General features: G+C 34.1%; 1 protein-coding gene across 1 annotated transcript in view; it reads right to left on the bottom strand.

Moving 5' to 3' along the window:
- Window positions 1-19,815, bottom strand: part of Prosbeta6 (proteasome beta6 subunit) — a 65,880-nt gene that overhangs the window by 17,102 nt on the left and 28,963 nt on the right. Inside the window, exon 4 of the mRNA XM_090397159.1 lies at window positions 9,377-9,506. Coding sequence (XP_090253285.1) covers window positions 9,377-9,506 — 130 coding nt within the window. The remainder of the gene's footprint in view (window positions 1-9,376; window positions 9,507-19,815) is intronic.

The raw sequence follows: 19,815 nt of genomic DNA on the forward strand, positions 1-19,815 counted from the left end.
CATCTGAAAGGATACACTGAAGCACATCTGTAAATTATACGAACACGAAAATTGATTTGTTGTCTCTTCTAGATATTACTGTTTAATTAATTCCAAACTATGTGCTTAGCCAAATGTCCTCTGGTGGCAGAATTTTGTACTATTTTTTATGTTCTGTAAATAAAAATCTCATGTTCCAAAGTGTACTTACACCAAGTTTGGTTAAATTTCATCCAATACATTTTGTTGACAGCTCTGTATGTATTATTATTCTCATATAATATTTTTAACAATCATCTAAAGCAAGGATTCTCAACCTATGGCACGTGTACCACTGGTGGTACGAAAACAGATTTGCTTACTGGTACATCTAATATCTTGAGTTAAATATAGTGGTATGCCACTGGAAAAGGTTGAGAACCCCTGATGTAAAGTATTCAACTAACCACACTAGACAAAAATTGTCAGGGCATCTGAATTTGCTTTCATGCTGGTTCACTTAAATACATAATTTTTTTTTTTAATGACTCACCCGAGAAAGGTTGTAAAACCTATACTACATTAGTTCCACTGGCGTGAGCTTGGGATTTTTTTATTTGCGATTGTCTCAAATTGTCCTTAAATGCACAGCCTTGGAGAATGGGTATGCTAAAAACTTGGCCAACCAGACCACTGGAGGAGTTAAGATTACTTGATAAGATTCTAAAAAAAACTGTAGAAGAGAAACCTGGTGAAGAACAAGCTGAGTTCAGTCGAAATTCTCACTTTAAGACAAAGAACTGAGAAATCGTGGGAAGATAACAATGATTTTTATTCAAGTTTTTTTTGCAGATCTGGAAAAGAGAGGAAAGGTGCAAAGAGGAAAGTAGTTTGAAAATGGGAATGGGAATCAAACACAGAGAAATATAATAACCTGTGCTTAAGGTGTAAATCAACAGTTAGAATTGAGGAGCTAGAGGAAGACAGTATGACGCAAAATGAAGTGCTAAATAAGGGTGCTCAGAGACCATCTATGTTATTATTCCGCATCTATTGAAAACATTGTCAACGTATCTAAGCAAAACTGCAGATTTCAATGCAAAGGAATCTAGAGCATGTTGCTCAAAATATTATATTATGAAGGTATGCAGCATTAAACCTAATATGAAAACTGGAGACACTCAAATTAGCTCTTTACATTATGCAGATGAAGTTATACTCCTAAATAAACCCAGCATGCTTTAACTAAATTGAATAACTCCAATAAAAAGGCAAAAATACTAAGAAAATAGGAACATGGAAAATATCACCTGCATTCTCAATGAAGGTCCTATAGAAAAGTAAAATATTTCACCTATTTAGGCACAAGAAAAACTGTTAATTCCAAGTTAGCAATAATGTAAACTTAATTATGTAGTACTATCATAGTATTATGCACATCTCTTGAGGTTACATAACTGGAATTTGATGATAATGATACATAATATGCTTTATAAGAATCAGAATTACCATTAGACAGAACAAACAAGTGAGCAGATACAGTTTTCCTGAAGAATGGTGAATTTACATTGATTAACATTATTCTGAAGTTTTCTTTATAAATTCCTGTTATTAGTATTATCTGTTTGGTTACAAATCGTTAAGAAATACATAGATATACATTGTTGAATAGGATTAAGCTAGAGAGCAATATGCTCTCTAAATCCTTAAAGGAGTTGAATATGTTTTTTTAATTTTATAGGTGGTTTAAAAGTAGCATGTAATGTAGAATTCTATTTATTTCATCTGATAACCCTTTACTCCACACGGTTAGCCTAGTGGCTATGCGCTTCGCAACCACATGCCTGGGGAAGAAGTGCCCTAGGTATGATTCCCGTCGACAACGTGAGGAGCTCAAAGATCTTCCTCAGCCATAGCCAAGTTAGCCGGTCTTGGGCGTGGACAGCAGGGTTTTTCCTCCCGCAAGGCAAACCGGCCCCGTGAACACACAAGGATTACATTCATGAATATCGCCCTTAGGGGATGCAGCATAGGAGTGGCAAACTGGCTACATTAATACGCCTGTAACCCCTCATTAGAAGGGGACTCAACCTGTCCTAGGACGGACGAGAAGGATAGATAGATTGAGAGATAACCCTTTAATATATGGAATAGCTAAGGTTTTACTGTAATCTATATTATTTGCATTTTTTGAAGAATTTTATTGGTGGTATTTTTGCTATAGCCATTGTTTATAAATATATTGCTAATAATTTGTAATTCTTGTTTATGTTCATTACAGGCAAATTGTTATAGCTGTTTTTGAAGGTGTTAAGAGTGTTGTCTCAAATCATCTTCCCCCAGGAAAGACAAGTGACCAGTGTATCTAGGAAAAAGTGTTTTGATTTTTAATTTAAAGGATAAATTGTATATGCTCATATTATTTGTTCAGGTGGCCGAGGAAGGTGTTAAAAAATTGGTGGCAGTTTGGCCAGATAATGAAAACATTGTCAACGTATCTAATCCAAACTGCAGATTTCAATGCAAAGGGATCTAGAGTACATTTCTCAAAAGCTTCCATATAAAAGAGCATTTTGTGTGTGGGGGGGGGGGGGGGATAGCAGTGAGCCCATGACTATACCTTCTTTTTATATATAAAAATTATTTTGCCATGTGAAGTGCTAACGGTTGACCAAATTAGTGTTACTTTATGTAGATTTTAATGTAGTTTGTTTCTTTGTACATATGTGTATACTCCAAGTGACGATTTTAATATGAAGGTCAAAATGTTGGTTTATATTAAACTGAAGTTTTACAATAACACAGTAGTTGTTTTCATAATTTTTTTAAACATGGATGATGATTGCCATGTAACCATGAAGGAAAGGATACTAAAGGAATGTTCAGCTGAATTGGCTAGGACATTGACATGTTTGTATAATTTGAGCCTTAGCTCTGGAAAGAATGTATGATAATCCCATTGCACAAGAGTGGTGTAAAGACATGTGTCTAACTATAGACCTATCAGTACCTCTGTAGTGATTGTGAAGATTCTAGAGAAGTCAGAACTTGCATGGGTTTAAATGACAGGTTATGTCTGAGCAATCTTCTCTTATTTCATAATAATATTATGGCTGAGTTGGATAAGGGGAATGGAGAATACAAGATTGGAATGTAAATTACTGGCTTGGATAGTGGGTAATTGTTAGATTCTGAATGAAGAGAAATTAAAGTTATTGATATTTCTTTCAGAATCCAACATGATCTTCCATACCATAAGCAAGACTTGTAAATATTGTTTGTTTTGTCTCTTGCTTAAACTGTATTACTCATATAATTGCCCTGTATTTTGTTTATTACTAAATCATGGCGTGATCTTATGTAACTATAATGGGTTTTTTTTTTCATTACTGTATGTAAAGGTATAATCTTCTGTTTATGTTTTGTTTTGGCTGTTGTCATGGAGACGGAGTTAAAATTAGATAGCGCGAGCTTAGAACGTGAGCTATGGTATCGACGGGATAAAGAATTAATATGAGCTGAAGTGTGAGGACAAATTTTGGCAGGAAGAAGAGTGGAGGTATATAAGCGGAAAGCGAAAGTAAACAAGAGCACTCAGGGCAGAACCACTCACGGCAGTACGGAGAGGAGGGAGCACTCATGGCAGCACAGAGTAAAGTAAGGGGCTGCAGTAATAGGAATTAATAAAGGACCGGGAGATTAATAGGCAATTCAGAATAATTCTACTGAGTTTTAGAATTACTTCGTATTCCAAAGTCCTTTTAAAGAAGGATTGTGCAAAGCTGAATTTGTTATATAGAAGTATACATGGAATAAGTATTCTGCTTTATTGCAAGTGCGTCAAGACTTGTGAAGCGCGATGATTAATAATTCAGTTATCATAAAGAAGATATCTTTTGAATAGTGTTGCTTCAGAGTGATAAGTAAATATGGTTTTAAAGTGTGCCTATAGTGAAACAGATGTGCAAGGATTTAACCCGGTAAGAACAATCCTATTTTATTGTATTTCTGAGTGAAGATGTAAGAGTTGACTCCTCCTGTTATATCCCTACATTAACTGTGGCGTTTTGCTGAGATTAGCCGAAGTTAGAAGCTTGAAAGTATTTCCCCTTGAAGTAATAACTACTGCCATTAATGAATTTAGAGTTTGCTAACTGAGTGATAACAAGTGAAGATATAAGAGTTAGCTCCCCATGTTATACCCCAATATTAACTGTGGCGTTTTGCTGAGATTAGAAATAGTTAGATGCTTGAAAGAGTTCCCCCCCCCCCCCATGAAGTGATAACTGCCTCATAACAGAAATTAAGCGTTAGCTCTGTTTGTTATATCCCAACATTAACTGTGGTGTTTTGCTGAGATTAGCTGAAGTTAGAAGCTTGAAAGTATTCCCCCTGAAGTGATAACTGCCTCATGACAGAAATTATGTGTCTGCTGACTAAGTGATATATTAAGGAGTACAATTGTTAAAATAATTACTGAGAGATTCTGTAATATTGAACTGTGTGATCCATTTTAATTAGTAAGAAAACTAAAGATTTAATGACTGAATGTCTAATGTCTAAATCTATGTGAATGTTATTTCAGTTGAACTAAGTTATTTGCATTATCTTGTTTTCAAAGTTAAGCTTATGTACTTGTCATATAATCCTGCATTAAATGTTTTATTATATTGATTTCAATATTGTGTGTGCCTGATTCTCTTTCATTGCACCGTTCATAAAGATATCGGACCTTGCGAAAGCCTTAAGTGTTAAATTTAAAACTCGGCCTGTATGAATAATGAGATTGTTAAATTAGTTGAAGATTGATTCTACTACTTTGCATAGGATAATCTGAATATAGGGTGGTGCAGTATAAATATAAATTTCTCTATATTTGATTAGTAACCAGCCTACAATTAATTAATTTAATTAAGAACAACGTTCCAACAAGATGGCAGATAAGAAGCCAGAATGTAGGATGGACGATACACGACCCAACAGTAGTTGATGGGCAGGTATCAGAAAGTGGTATATGGGGGATATGAATCTGCTCAATTTAAGGTGACCAATGATGTTCCAGAGGGATCAGTCCTTGGACCAATGTTGTTTAATCTATATCTATCGATGACATTAAAAATGGCCTAACAGGATATCTTCAATTGTTTGCTAATAATGCAAAGATAAGGAAAACAGAAAAATGCTACTAATTTACAGTATTTATAGGCTGCAACTGTGAATTAACAAAAATGGCCGTCAATTCAATGTTAGTTAGTGTCAAGTTATGCATATGATGTAATATCCAACAGCATATTATATTAATGTGATTATACTTGGAATAACTAATGAGGCTAGAGATATTTTAGTTATGATAGACAAGAATTTGGAGTTCAAGGGTCACATAGCAAAAATTGCAAATACAACTCGGGATAATTGCGATGTTGAAATGAACATCGACATGCAAAGAAATGGAAGTAATTTTGCCTCTTTACAGATCTTGATAAAACTGCATCTGGACTACTGGGCCCATATTTGGTCTCTAGGTTCAGACAGGAAACAGATGCTGGAAAGAAAAGTTACAAACATAATATTGGGATTATGGAATGTAGATTACAAGAACAGATTGAGTGTGTGTGTGTGTGTGGGCTGCAGAGAATGAGAGGCAATATGATAGAGGTCTATAAAGGTTTGAGAGGGAATTATGGGATATCAGTTGATAAAATTGTTCATTATAATGAAGGTGGGCAGAAAACAAGAGGCATCCATGGATATTAAGTTTGTGTATGATTAAGAAAGGAGTGAAAGCTAGATTTTCTCTCACAGAACTGTGAGTGAGTGGAACAGTTTGCCTGTTGAAGTACTGAGTTTATGTGGTGAGAACGAGTTTAAGAGAAAGTATGATAGCTGTAGTGTGTAACGTATGACCTCCCTCAATGGGTGCTTGACTCCCTGGAGGTCTAATAATAATAGAAAGATTCTATTCTTCTTCTTGTGATATATGTTATTAATTTTTTTTTTTCTTTCTTTTTTGTCCCATGCTCAACTCTCTTCTCACTCGTTTCAGGCTCACATTGTTTTCTATTGTAATTCTGATTTTCTTTGTTCTTAAGTTACTAATTTCTTGTGTCCTCCTTTTCGTTACTGTTTTACACAGTTCAGAGAATTCTATTATCTTGCCTAGACTAGATCTCTTTTCATTTCTCTTCTCTTTCTAAGCAGGTTTAGGGTTTCTTTGGATAATTTCTTTCATCCTTATCTCTGGCATTATTTAGTAGGGTATCTATCATTATCTGGTAGATTTTATCCAAATCTTCATTCATATCAATATTATCAAACTTTTCTTCTATCTTTTCTTTGAAAAAACTCTGTTTTTTCTCCCAGATACGATAAATTAACAGTCTTTTTCTTTTAATCAGTTACTGTATTTACCATTTTTCTGTTAATAATAATTTTCGATCTCATGCATGTACTGAAACTATTTTATATCCATGGCTTGGACGATATATTTTTAGCTGCTTTAATATCAATATGTAAATTGATATACATAAAAAAAATTAAAAATGAAAACTTAAACACACATGAAATAAATTTAATAGCTGTAAAATTTTCGCCTATGTATCATAGGCACCCTGAGTACATTGAAATGGCCTTTAGTTATCCCCTTTATGGGGATAACTAAAGGAGGGTATACAACTTTGAATGGTAATAGAAGGTATATAGTGATAGATGAACAATTTTTAACACTGTGTAAATGTAGCATAACACTTTTGAAGTTTCAACACAGACAGTTAAAGTTTGACATGACTGCCTTACAGAACTTGCTAACACATGTGGCAGAGCGTATCTGCTGTAACTTCAGTAATGGTGGCAGTAATTCTGGAATGCAGCCCATCAAACTGGCTGGTAGTGGTGGTACAAACACTCAATTTTTCGCAAAGCCCCACCATAAAAAATTTAATGCTGCGAGGTTGGGGGAACGTTGCAGCCATGCTACAGGCACCCCCCTCTGCTAATCAATCTGCCTGGAAAACAGGTAATGAGGAGGTGATCTGTCTTGCTAGAAATGTAAGAGTCCACTGTGGTCGTCGTCATCTAATTGTGATTAGATACCTTTGTAGCATGTCCAGGTACACACCACCAGTAACAATAGACTCTGAAAAAATGAAAGGTCCATACACTTTCTTCTTGCTTATGGTGCAAAAAACATTAGTCTTTGGGTTGCCACGAACATGTTCAATGATGGCGTGTGGATTTTTGCTTCCCCAAATTCTTTAATTGTGTTTGCTTGCCCACTTACTTGAAAAGTTCACTCATAACTGAAAATTATCATGTCCCAAATATTTTGTTCTATCCTATTGATCCTTTCCATACTGAAATCATGGCATATTTTCTTATCATTTTTCTTCAAATGCGGTACAAGGGTAAATTTGTAGGGCCTTAAATGTAGACACAATCGTAAAACATGCCACACAGTTACATGTGGAATTCCAATTTGAAGAGACACCCACCTGGTTGACTTTCAGGGCTTCTCTGGAAATTTTCCTGAACTTCTTCCACAACAGCATCAGCATCACGCGGCCTTCCCGTTGATCTTATATGATGCACGGAACAGCTTGTTTCCACGTGTAGATTGTGTGCCTACTAGGAGGTTCTTTGCTGTATTGTGTGTAGAAATTCCTCTGAAATTGTGCTGTAGATTTCGTTTTCTCAAACCAAAACGAACAACGTGCTAACTCTGCACCATCGAAACTCACCATTTTCAAACAGGGTGACGTACCATACCATCTACTGTTTTCATTTGATAATAAAGTTATATGACCAAAAATTGATGTTTCACTACATTATGACACTCACCTCAGCCTTTGTATGGCTTCCGAGTTATTCTCTTTCTCCTGCAAAGTTCTATACACCCTTTTGAAACACCCTGTATTATTACATAATTTTTATGAAAATTCTTGAATATTAGATTACTGCATTAGATTGATGTCTATGTATATATAGAGAGACATCAAAGGATTAGAGGGACAAGAAAACCTTCAATATCAGAAAGGGTACTTGTCAATGAATTTTAACATATGATTCAAGAATGTAAGAGGTTAGCAAATTTCATGTAAAGGATTTTCATGGAAGATAAGGACAAAAAATTACTTGCAGCAATTTTTTTTCCTCTAATTTTTAAGGGTAGAATGAATTGTATTACTTATTTCCTATTCCCTTTTGAAGATTCTTCTGAAATGAACAAGATGTAATACAACTAATTCAATTCAAGAAAATGTAATGTAATTACTAAGTGTTATCTCAAAAAAAGTCAGCTTCAGAAAACAAGTTATGGCTACTTTTCCACATATACACTCTCTCTTTCACACAGTGATAACTATTCTATTAATTTAAGAGAAAAAATTCATAGAATCACTGAATAATACAGAACCTCATTTTATAGTGCTCTCTATTTTATTGGCAATTAAAAGAAATTAACATGAGAGGTTATAAACAGTGGTTGCTAGTGGCTTGAAATCGTGGGGGGATGCTACAACTTTCGAAATATACATACACATGGTAAGTACAGTGTATACATGTTTGGATAAAATATCAAAATTATGGTAAAAATTAAACACGAAAAAATATTGTTTATTATCGTTTAAAATTGTACAGTTTTAAACGATATTGTACAGATAAAATTGTACAGTTTGGTATAATTCAAAATTACTTAAAAATAAAATATATTCTTCTTGTTTTTGTTTCATGAAAAAATATTATTTATTATCGATAAAATTATACAGTTTAAATATAATTCAAAATTACTTAAAAATAAAATCCTTTAATTGTAATGTCCAAATATTTAAGAAGACCGAATAAACATGATAAGCACTACGAACACTAAAAGATAAACTGCATATAAACAGTGGAACTGCGTGATGGACATGCAGTTCCACTGTTGTTTATATGCACAGGGGCACGCCAAGGGTATTTGCCGCCCAGGTGCAAACTTTTATCGGCCACCCCTAATACTGCATTATATAATCCAAATTAGATATTAGCTACATAAAATGCCGCCAGGGTGTGGTGCACCCCTTGGGTTGGTGCGGCCCAGGTGCCGCATTACGCCAATAGCTCGCATCTCACTATGACGTGCATATGCTTGCACATGTAGCAATATGACACTGTGGTAAACACAGTGCTACTAGCGTCCTTCGCTCTCCTAAGTGCTACAAGATGGATTTTTATTATTTTTTATACAAAATTATATACGATTGTTGATGATAAAATTAAATATTACAAGCAAATATAAATAAATCAATAAATATATTTATGTATCAAGAAAAATTGGGGGTGCTGTAGTTCCGCAGTGCCTATGCACGAGTCGCCCCTGGTTATAAATCAGTTATTTATCAGTACAGAGAGAATAAAGTGATTCAATCTTTATGTTCAATAAACTTACCTTCACCATCAAGTCCAGCAAGAACATTAGATATATAGTATGGAAAAAATCTTTTATAATACAGCATTGTAGCAACTAACTGTGCAACTGCTGGAGTTGTCATAGCTTTGTGATGTTCATGCTCATACATCTACAGAAAGACATTAAGAAGGAAATGCATATATGTGAATGTGAGAAATAAAACCTTATTTGTAAAATTTATAATCAGGCATAGTACTCTATTTTTTGGAGAAAAAAAATAGAAAAAAAAAAATCCATAATCTAGATTTTTTAAAGATAAAGATTCTGATCATATTCCATATCACTGAAAGCTTTTCTAAACTTGTTAAACTTTCTTTCTTTCCATCATTTATAAAGTTAAAAATATTTTTCTGATACAGTCATAGTATCCTGTATACACACCTCCCTCTCTCCTGTCTGAAGGTACATATCAGGAAACCGATGATGATGCATATGCAATTTAATAAATAACAAAATTTCACCCAAAAACAAAATGCTACCTCTTAGCATCATTCTTTTCTTCCCTAAATGTCTAAGGTAGCTTGAGATGACCAAGAAAAAGTAACTCTCACTTTTTACTACCATAAACAACAAAATTCCATGTCTTCTATGGTCATTTGTCAGAAAGACAAAAATGAATTATGAATAACTTGGATACCAACAATTCTACTCCTGACATATCCCACTTCTCTCATTCACTCACTCACACACACACACAGCTATTTAAAACTTGGAGCACAAGTTTTAACACTCATCCCATATTTTACAGCATGGTAACAAACCCTATATTTAATCCTTAAGCATGCAGATAAAATGATGTCATTAAGCTCTCATCCCATTGTCCAAATCTCATTTCTCTTAAAAATAATGGAGAAAGCTATCAACAATCAACTTCTTTATTACGACCAGTATGGTGGTAATAAAGAAGAAGTTGATTTGGCCACAAGTTTTAACACTCATCCCATATTTTACAGCATGGTAACAAACCTATATTTAATCCTTAAGCATGCAGATAAAATGATGTCATTAAGCTCTCATCCCATTGTCCAAATCTCATTTCTCTTAAAAATAATGGAGAAAGCTATCAACAATCAACTTCTTTATTACGACCAGTATGGTGGTAATAAAGAAGAAGTTGATTTGGCCATATTTCAAAAACCCAATCCTGCCTAGCAAGTCCACTTCTTTTGATTCCTCAAATATTTAAACTGAGGATAGTCAAAAGACTTAAACAAGAGCACTCGTACTTTATAATCATTTTCACAGAAACATAATGTCATGCTAAAACAAAGTTATTTATTTTTACTTACTAAAATTAGTAAATTAAAAAAAACTCTTCAAGTCCTGCATTAGGCCCAGGATGCAATGCTTAGATAATCTTAAAGAGATATTTTTCTCAGTAACCTCCCTGATACATGACATGGTGAGGACAGGGTAGCTTTTTGTGTGTGTCTTGAATAGTTACTAAAATTAGTAAATTTAAAAAAAAACTCTTCAAGTCCTGCATTGGGCCCAGGATGCAATGCTTAGATAATCTTAAAGAGATATTTCTCTCAGTAACCCCCCTAATACATGACATGGTAGCTTTTTGTGTGTGTGTCTTGAATAGTTGCAGCTCATAGTCCTTGAGGAAAAGAGTAAGACCATCTTAGTAAATTTACAATAAATTAATTAAACTGCAAATCCATTAAACCCTTCTCTTATTTCATTGAATATATCTGTATTCTCTGGAATATCCTATTTCACCAAGTGTAAGGTTACAACATCCTGCCATTCAGAAAGAACGTCAACTGATTGCATAACAATCCATGCAACCACAGAATGGGAAAAGAAAAAGTCCAAATAAACAAAATTTTGCATTTCATTCCTTCCTCATTGCTATAAAGCCTATCACTTATTATTCATATATGTGGAGATTGGTATTTACAAAAATATTTGCCATAATTTTTATGGCAAATATTTTTGACAGAAAAAAATAATTTTTCTATCATCAAATAAATTTGAAGATAGAAACAAAAAATATGTTTTGGTGATAAAATGTATAATCTCAATAAGAGAGATCTCTATATAGCCTTTTTTAAGGAATGTGAAAAACTAGCCAGGGCTTCTCGCCTTTATGGTGCACCTTGTTAGGTAATCTACCTGGATACTGAATAAACAAGGTTGGGCTGGTAATTTGGGATTTAGCTGACCAAACTGTATTCTTATTGGATTAAAACATAATGCAAAATGATGGTACAATATGAAAGAATTTCATGCCAGACCTGGTTAAATAAGGTCTCTGTTGTTTTCATAATGGAATCACAGCGAAAAGCAAAGCCAGCAACCGCAACAAATCCCAACACAACATCAGCAGAGTTAAAGATTGGCACCATCAATGGAAAAGAAATGGAACTAGAATAAGAAGAACTGAATAAGTAACAGATGACATAATAGGTATGACTGAAACAAAGAAGATAAAAACAGGTGAGATGTTCCAAAGTAATAACTACAAGATATTATATTTAGGCAATAACAATAGGAAAAGAAGGAATAGCTATAGCATTCCATACTAAGTACGAGGATAATATTTTTCAAATTGCAGGCAATATCAAGTAGAGCCATGTGGGCAAATATCGAAATGGGGAAACTGGACAATCAGACGTATCAGTGCTTATGGTCCCACAGAAGGTATTAAGGAAGAAGTGGAGAAATTTTCCAAGGCATTAGAGAAGGCAGCAGACATAACATAAAGAAAATGTTCATCCTTGTTGTTAATCTAAACAAAGTAGGAAATGATGACCAGAGATACAAAAATGTTTTTGGAAAATTAGGAGAAAAGCTAATAATAATGGTAAGTTCCTACTGGATTTCTGTTCAGGACATGAGCTAGTTATTACTAACACAATGTTCAAACATAAAAATGTGCACAAATTTACATGGAGAGAAGACACAAGAAATAAGAAAACTTTCACTAATTATGTTATTATTATTGATAGTAATCTTTCCCACTGGTTCAGGATACAAAGTATACAGAGAATTTGAAATTGGAAGTGATCACTATTTAGTGTTGAGCAGGATAAAAATGAATTTCATAAAATAAAATAAAACTGAAAAGTGGAGTGTAGACGCAAATCGCTACAAACCTTATTAAAGAAACAATGAAAAAGATTAAAAACAAGAACAAAAACACGGAGATCCGGTGAGAGAAAAACATTGACTGATTCAGCAAAAGTATGGAGAGTGTCTGTAAGGAGAGAAAAATCAGAAATCCATACTGGACTCAGGAAGTTAAATTGACAGTCAAGGAAAATAAGGAAGCATATTGAAGGTAAGATTGTGCTCTTACCTTCAAGAAAGGTGAGGTGAAAACTAAAGATATTCTAGATGCCTAGAGTAATTACTTTGAAAGACTTCTTCATGAAACAAGAAGTGATAGCGCCATAGAAGTTACTCTAGTACATAGGTTCCCAAAGTGGGCAGTACTGCCCCCAGTGGGTGCTAAAGCCTTCTAGGGAGGCTATAGTGGGATCAGAAGCATTTGGGGACGTTCAGGTGGTCTAGGGGTCGGTGGTCTCTATAGAAGAAATTAATAATATATATATTTAAAAATTAATTATTTTCGTAATTTTGCGATTAGATAATCATTTAAAATTTAAATATTGCATTTTAATCTTATGCCAGTCTTACACAATCGATTTTTTTTATCAATTTTCTCTTTCAATTATTTAATCATTTGAAAATTTACCATGTCAGATAGAAATAGATGTCAATTTTCTATGTCAATGAGAAAATAGAGCATGTATATATATGTGTATAATAGGTTATGTTTACAGTAGCAAATATATTCGTTATATTTCATTTCAAAATATATACAAAATATATAAAACCACTTTTCTAATTGATTTGTACAAAAATAAACCCAATTTTATATAATTTAATATTACGAGTAAAAATAATAATGGCAAGAAAGAAATAAAATCGTAAATTTTAGTTAGCCTAGTTAGTGCTAACTTATATTGCTAACTAGAAGGAAAAAACAAAGCAAATATTATTCGAAACTTATTATATTGTTTTCTGTGGTTATGTTTTGTAGGTTTGTTGTTTATATTTTGTGTAATTCTTTTATTTATTAATTATTTGGACAATGTCATGGTCGGACGAACAAAATGCGCTTGCGTGCAAAATAAAAAATTTAATGTGTCATACAGGATATTTTAACTTCTATTTTTTATATACTTGAAAAATTTATTCAGTCTATCCATGCAGTAGACGAGTCTTAACTAGTAGTATGTCGGTCAACTATTATGTAGTTAATTCACTCAATTCAGCATGTTTTGACAGGAATATGGGTGCTTGCAGTGACTTGTTTTCAAAGCACGAGTATGATGGTATCGCAAACAAGTCGATTCGGGCTAGATTTCAAATCTATAAATACCAGTGGTTTAGGAATAAGTTTCATTATTTTTTGTGTGCTTTGCCAACAATCATCAGTCGAAAGTGTGATAGATAAGTGGAGTCATACAAAGTGTAAATTAAATCTTTTATTTTGTGAATATTTTTGCAAATTTTATTACTTCATTATGTCTGAATATAAGAAGAAATGTCGACAGTACAGTATTGAGTATTTGAAATATGGTTTTATTCAGTCTCCTACGAACCAATTATTACCCATGTGCTTGATTTGCCAAAAAGTGTTTTCAAATGAAGCAATGAAGCCATCTAGGCTACAAGAGCATTTGACTAAAATGCATGCTGACAAAAAGGATAAAGATTTGTCCTATTTTCAAGGTACTAGAAGAAAAATATTTTAAACGTCTAACTATATCAAAACTTTTTACGTCGTCCACTAAACAAGATAATGACGGATTACAAGCTTCTTATAATATTTCATTATTAATCACAAAAGCGGGAAAACCACACACAATTGGTGAGGAATTAATCTTGCAAGCAGTAAAAGAAGTAATAAACTGTTGTGTCAGAAATAACCGGCCCACTATAAGTCGGCCATTTGTTTCAAACACAACATGAGAAAATAGTATCTTAACATAAAGACATGCTTAAACTCTCAAGAGCAGAGGCAGAGAGGTATTAAATAACTTATAATTGAAAGGTATATTAACTTAATTGATAATGTTCTTGTAGTGTAATCCAAATACTGTTCAGAATCATACCCAATACAGGGAAAATTGTGTTAACCAACCAGCAGAAGGTCTGATCACTACACAATACTCCGTGACACAGCAGAAAACCCAAAAAGTCATCCGGTAACCCCTGCAGTAACAGTTCCGTCAAGAAGGCCGCCAAGAAAAGGACATGACCTCATCGTTATCTGATGAATCAAAGACGGAGTGAGTGACGTAGACAGAGAGTGAGGGCGCTCGCCATTGAGATATAAGGAGCGGTGTGCACTTTAAACGCTCTCTTGTTTTCTGCAATTTTTCAGTGTTCCAGTTCGAAGGCAATGAGGGCTGAGGAAGTCGCCAGTGTCCAGCAACTTTCCACGTTGCTGTGGGACCTGATGTGTACAGGACGTCCAACTGGACAGCAGGGAAACAGCAGACAGGGCCATTGGTGAGTTTGCCGCCAATGTGACGATAGCGAAAGAACCACATTTCGGAAAGAATGAATAGAGATAGACAGCGGAGCGACAAGGAAATCTTGACACGTTCGAGGAAGGACCAGATCTAAAACAAAGGAACCACCTCGTTAAGGAAATAGCCAGTAAGGTGCATACCTTTTACCCTATATATATATATATATATATACATCAAGTGCTGTAAAACCAGAGAAAGCAAAAAAGAGGACTTTGCTCGACCCAACTAGATCTGTTTTGGACTGATCGTCTTGATAGGACCTTCCTGTTGTAATACGTAATTTTGCGTTCGAGTGATACTATAGTGGGACAGTTAAGAGATGGTTTATTATATGAGATATAATGAGTGAAGTACACTGCTTTGTACAGTAAGCCTGTGACTTGTATAAGATTTATAGTAAGGAGTTTATTTTAACAAAAATAGTAATTGATAAAATTAAGTGAACATATCATGTGTAATCTGGTTAACTTTGTATTGCCAAAGCTTGCATAACCACTGGAGTATCATTTAACATTAACACAAACCACGGAAATAAGATTGATTAACTGGTGCTCCTGGAATATAATTGCATGAGCCTGCATATTAAGAAGTATATGAGAGGGATCGAGTGAGCTTATTGCAATTGCGTGAGCATTCATGCATGAACTTATTTCTTTTATATTATTATTACATGATTTCCTGTATATGACTTTTAGTTGAATTAAATTGCATCATTCTAAATCAAAGTTTGTATGTTCTGTGTTTGAGACTGACTTACCACTTATAAAAGTTCGAACCTGTGTAAGTGAGGGGAAGACAATATTAGAAAAAGGGGGAAGGGGGAGCCGTGACTGCACACCAAGTTCCCAATGCTAAATAATATTGTCATATTGTCAAGATAGTTAGTAGAGTAAATTTAAGTATCAGGAACTAGTTACCAGCTGGCGCAGTTGATCTAAAGTAAATAAATTTGTCGGAAGCCAACTTCTGGTACAAGTAACCTTAAGGCATAAAACTAAAATTAGAAATAAAGAAAAGAAAGATAGTAAAGCAAAACCAAGAGAAAGCGTACACATAACAAAACACTGTGCTTCATAAGCCAGCGTCAGATATCATCAGGAAAATTCCTTTGAGCAATAATTCAGTGCAAAGAAGAATCGATGAAATGGCTGAAGACATTGAAAAATCATTGTGCGATTATTTGAAGACATGCCAATTTTCCATTCAACTCGATGAATCAACTCTCCCAAATAATGAACCACTACTCTTATCATATGTACGATTCATAAAAGAAGAAAAAGTTTGCCAAGAATTATTATTTGCTAAAAACTTGGAAGCGGATACAAAGGGAGAATCTATGTTTAATATCATGAATAAGTTTTTTCAAGAGAAAGACATTCCTATTTGTAATATGATGGTGCTCCAGCAATGACAGGGCGCCACAAGGGTTTCATAGCGCATTTGAAACAAGCAATACCCAAATGTACTCGCTATACATTGTGTTCTTCATCATCAACATTTGGTTGCGAAAAATTTAAGTGAATGCCTGCACACATCGCTCCATTATGTTATTAGAGTAGTCAACAAGATTAGAAGCAATTCATTGAGTGACAGATTGTTTAGCTAACTTTGTAGTGAAAACGATGAAGATTTCAATCGTTTGCTGCTTCACACAAAAGTTTGCTGGCTTTCAAAAGGTATTTGTCTGAATCGATTTTACAATTTGTTTGATTCAGTACTAGAGTTCCTAGAAAAGAGGCGATGGATTGCAGGCCAACCTGATTACATCCAAAAATGACATCGCTTATTTGACAGACCTCTATAAATTATTTAATGAAGTCAATCTACAACTACAAGTTGATGAATTGAATTTAATTAAAACAAAAAACGTTATTGCCGCTTTTGTAGGGAAACTTCTTCTGTTCAAGCGGAATATAGCCACTATTCAAATTTATCAGCAGTGTCTCTCAAAAAGGAAGATTTACTTACATACTGCCAACACTTGGAGGTTCTCCATGCTGATTTCAATGAGCGATTCAAGGATATTCAAAACATGAATATACCAAATTGGGTTCTAGATCCTTTCCCACATGTAAGCACAGTAGGATCATCAAATTTAGAAGTGGAACTCATAGAACTCACAACAAATGGAGAACTAAAAATAAAATTCAAAACTGGATACCAAGAGTTCTGGCTTCAAAAATCAATATACCGACACCGTACCCTGGATTATGGGAAATAGTGCGGAAAGTTTTAATTGCATTTCCATCTTCTTATTTGGCTGAGCATGGGTTTAGTGCTGTAGTGAATTTACTATCTAAGAAAAGGAACCGATTGCATATAACTGAGCGTGGCGATTTACGACTGTTTTTAACAAAAGTTGAACCCAATATTAACAAACGTTTAAAAATGCACCAGGCTCATCCCTCACATTAATTTGTTATTTTTTCTTTGTATTTTTACTTTGTAAGTTCGAAATAAACCATCTAATACATTTGATGGTGTTTTAATTATTACAATAAGATTCTTACTAATGTAATGCAATCTCTTAAGATGTATTCCGAATTTTCATATTTAAACCATTGTATGAAACTTCACATTAATTTGTTATTTTTGCTTTGTATTTTTACTTAATAAGTTAGAAATAAACAATTTTGTAATCTATTTAATGGTGTTTTCATTATTACAATAAGATTCTTACTAATGCAATCTCTTAATTGTATTCTGCATTTTCATATTTAAACCATTGTATGAAACTGTGCATAATGTTATCCAAGCATACATTTTACAATCTTTACAAATGGGCTACATTTCACCAAAATCGGTATAACAATAACTGTGTTCAAGATGAAGTACATATTGGCCAGTTCTTTTTAAAAATTTAACGGCATAAGCAGTAATGTATCATTAGTTGCTATTTACATCAAAAATATCAAACAGTTTGAACGTGGAAAACAGTTCAAACCGTTTGATATTTTTGAAAAAAAAAAAAAAAAGTCGCCATACTGAACAAATTAATAATGTTAAAGGCAATATATCTATTCCATACATAAGCCAAGTCTCTCAAAAATTAGCCAAGGTTCTCAAAAAATATAACATTAGAACTTTATTTACTCCGCTTCCTAAGATTCGCTCTCTAGTGAGCTGTCCAAAGCCTAGCCATCACAATCTAAAATATCCCGGTGTGTACAAGATATGGTGTGACTGCGACATTCCTTACTTTGATCAGATGGATAAGTCTATTGAACTGCATAGGGAGGAGCAGAGGAGGGACATCGTTTACAAGAGAACACGTGCCGGTGCTTTATCCAGCCATATCCTTTTTTCAGCCGATTCTAATGATGAAAACCATAGTGATACAATCCTTTGGGATAGATCTAACAACATTTTCCATTGCCATGACAAATTGGAGAGAAAAATTGTAGAATCTAGAGACATTAACATCTCCAATTTTGATATCATGTTTAATACCACTTTCCTTCATAATGTGATCCATATAAATAATGAATAACAGAAGGGATAATGTACATCCTTGTCTCACACCAGATTTAACATTAAACCATCTTCCTGTACTTCCTTCAATTCTAACTGCTGACTTACAACTCAAATAAAGACTAAGTATTGCTTGATTAATGACCCATTGACACCATATAACTGTAGCGTATTGAATAGCTTCTCTCTTGGCACCTTGTCATATGCCTTTTCCAAATCGACAAAACTTAAATACATATCTTTGTTATATTCCCATGCTTTCTCGACTATTTGTCGTAAAGTGAAGATCTGATCATGACAGCCTCTATTTGGCCTGAATCCAGCTTGTTCTTCACCAAGCTTTTCTTCCACAATTCTTCTCAACCGTTTCTCAAGTATACTTGCATAGATCATGCCAGGAACACTAAGTAGGGAAACACCTCTGTAATTCTCACAGTCAGTTTTATTTCCCTTTTTATATATGGGCACTATGAGAGCTCTACTCCAATCATCGGGAATTCGTCCCTCTGTCCAGGCTTTCTGAACCATGCAGTGCATCCACTGTAAGACTCTTATACCACCATACTTCAGCATTTCTGGTTGAATATCATCTACTCCTGCTGCCTTTCGACATTTCAAGCCTTTGATGGCTTTTTCTACTTCAAGTATGGATATGTATTCCTGACTGCATGCCTGGTCAGAGTTTTTTACCACTATGCTGTCATCACTCCTTGTTTCATTTAGCAATTTTTCGAGGTAATTACTCCATACTTCAAGGATATCTTTTTCTCCCATTTTCATGTCACCTTTATCATCTCTAACTCCTTTTACAGCACTTAAAAGAGAACATGTGCCAATATTTTATCGAGCCATATCCTTTTTTCGGCAGATTCTAATGATGAAAACCATAGTCATACAATCTTTGGGATAGATCTAACAACATTTTCCGTTGCCATGAGGAATTGGAGAGAAAAACTGTTGAATCTAGAGAAATCATCCTCAACCCTATACATTTAAATAATAATTTAATCTACAACCTCCCAGACTGTCATTCTGCTGTGATCAAATACTGGCGCTCGCGAGATGCTATACGCATGCACATACCAAACAATGTGGCCAACGAAGGAACAGCTTTGAATAAGTTATCTACAATGTTTTCACGTTAAATATGTATAGTGACTTTCCTGTGCTGTTCACAGTTTTTATCTTGAATGTTTAATGTTTCTTTTTGTATAAAAACACCTGAAGAAGGCTGTAAAAAGCTAGAGCTAGTCGTGTGACACTATTAAATATTTTTCCTTTTCTCTTGGTTTATGTCATTCAATTCTTAAAAAAAAAATATATACACACACACACACACTAAATTGTACTCTTTATTGACTTAATTACTCCTTATACTGATTAGTCCTATCT

The sequence above is a fragment of the Typopeltis vanoorti genome, chromosome 8 (assembly GCF_054136105.1).
Source record: "Typopeltis vanoorti isolate ZY-2024b chromosome 8, IOZ_Tvanoo_1.0, whole genome shotgun sequence".
In the NCBI taxonomy this organism is placed as follows: Eukaryota; Metazoa; Arthropoda; class Arachnida; order Uropygi; family Thelyphonidae; genus Typopeltis; species Typopeltis vanoorti.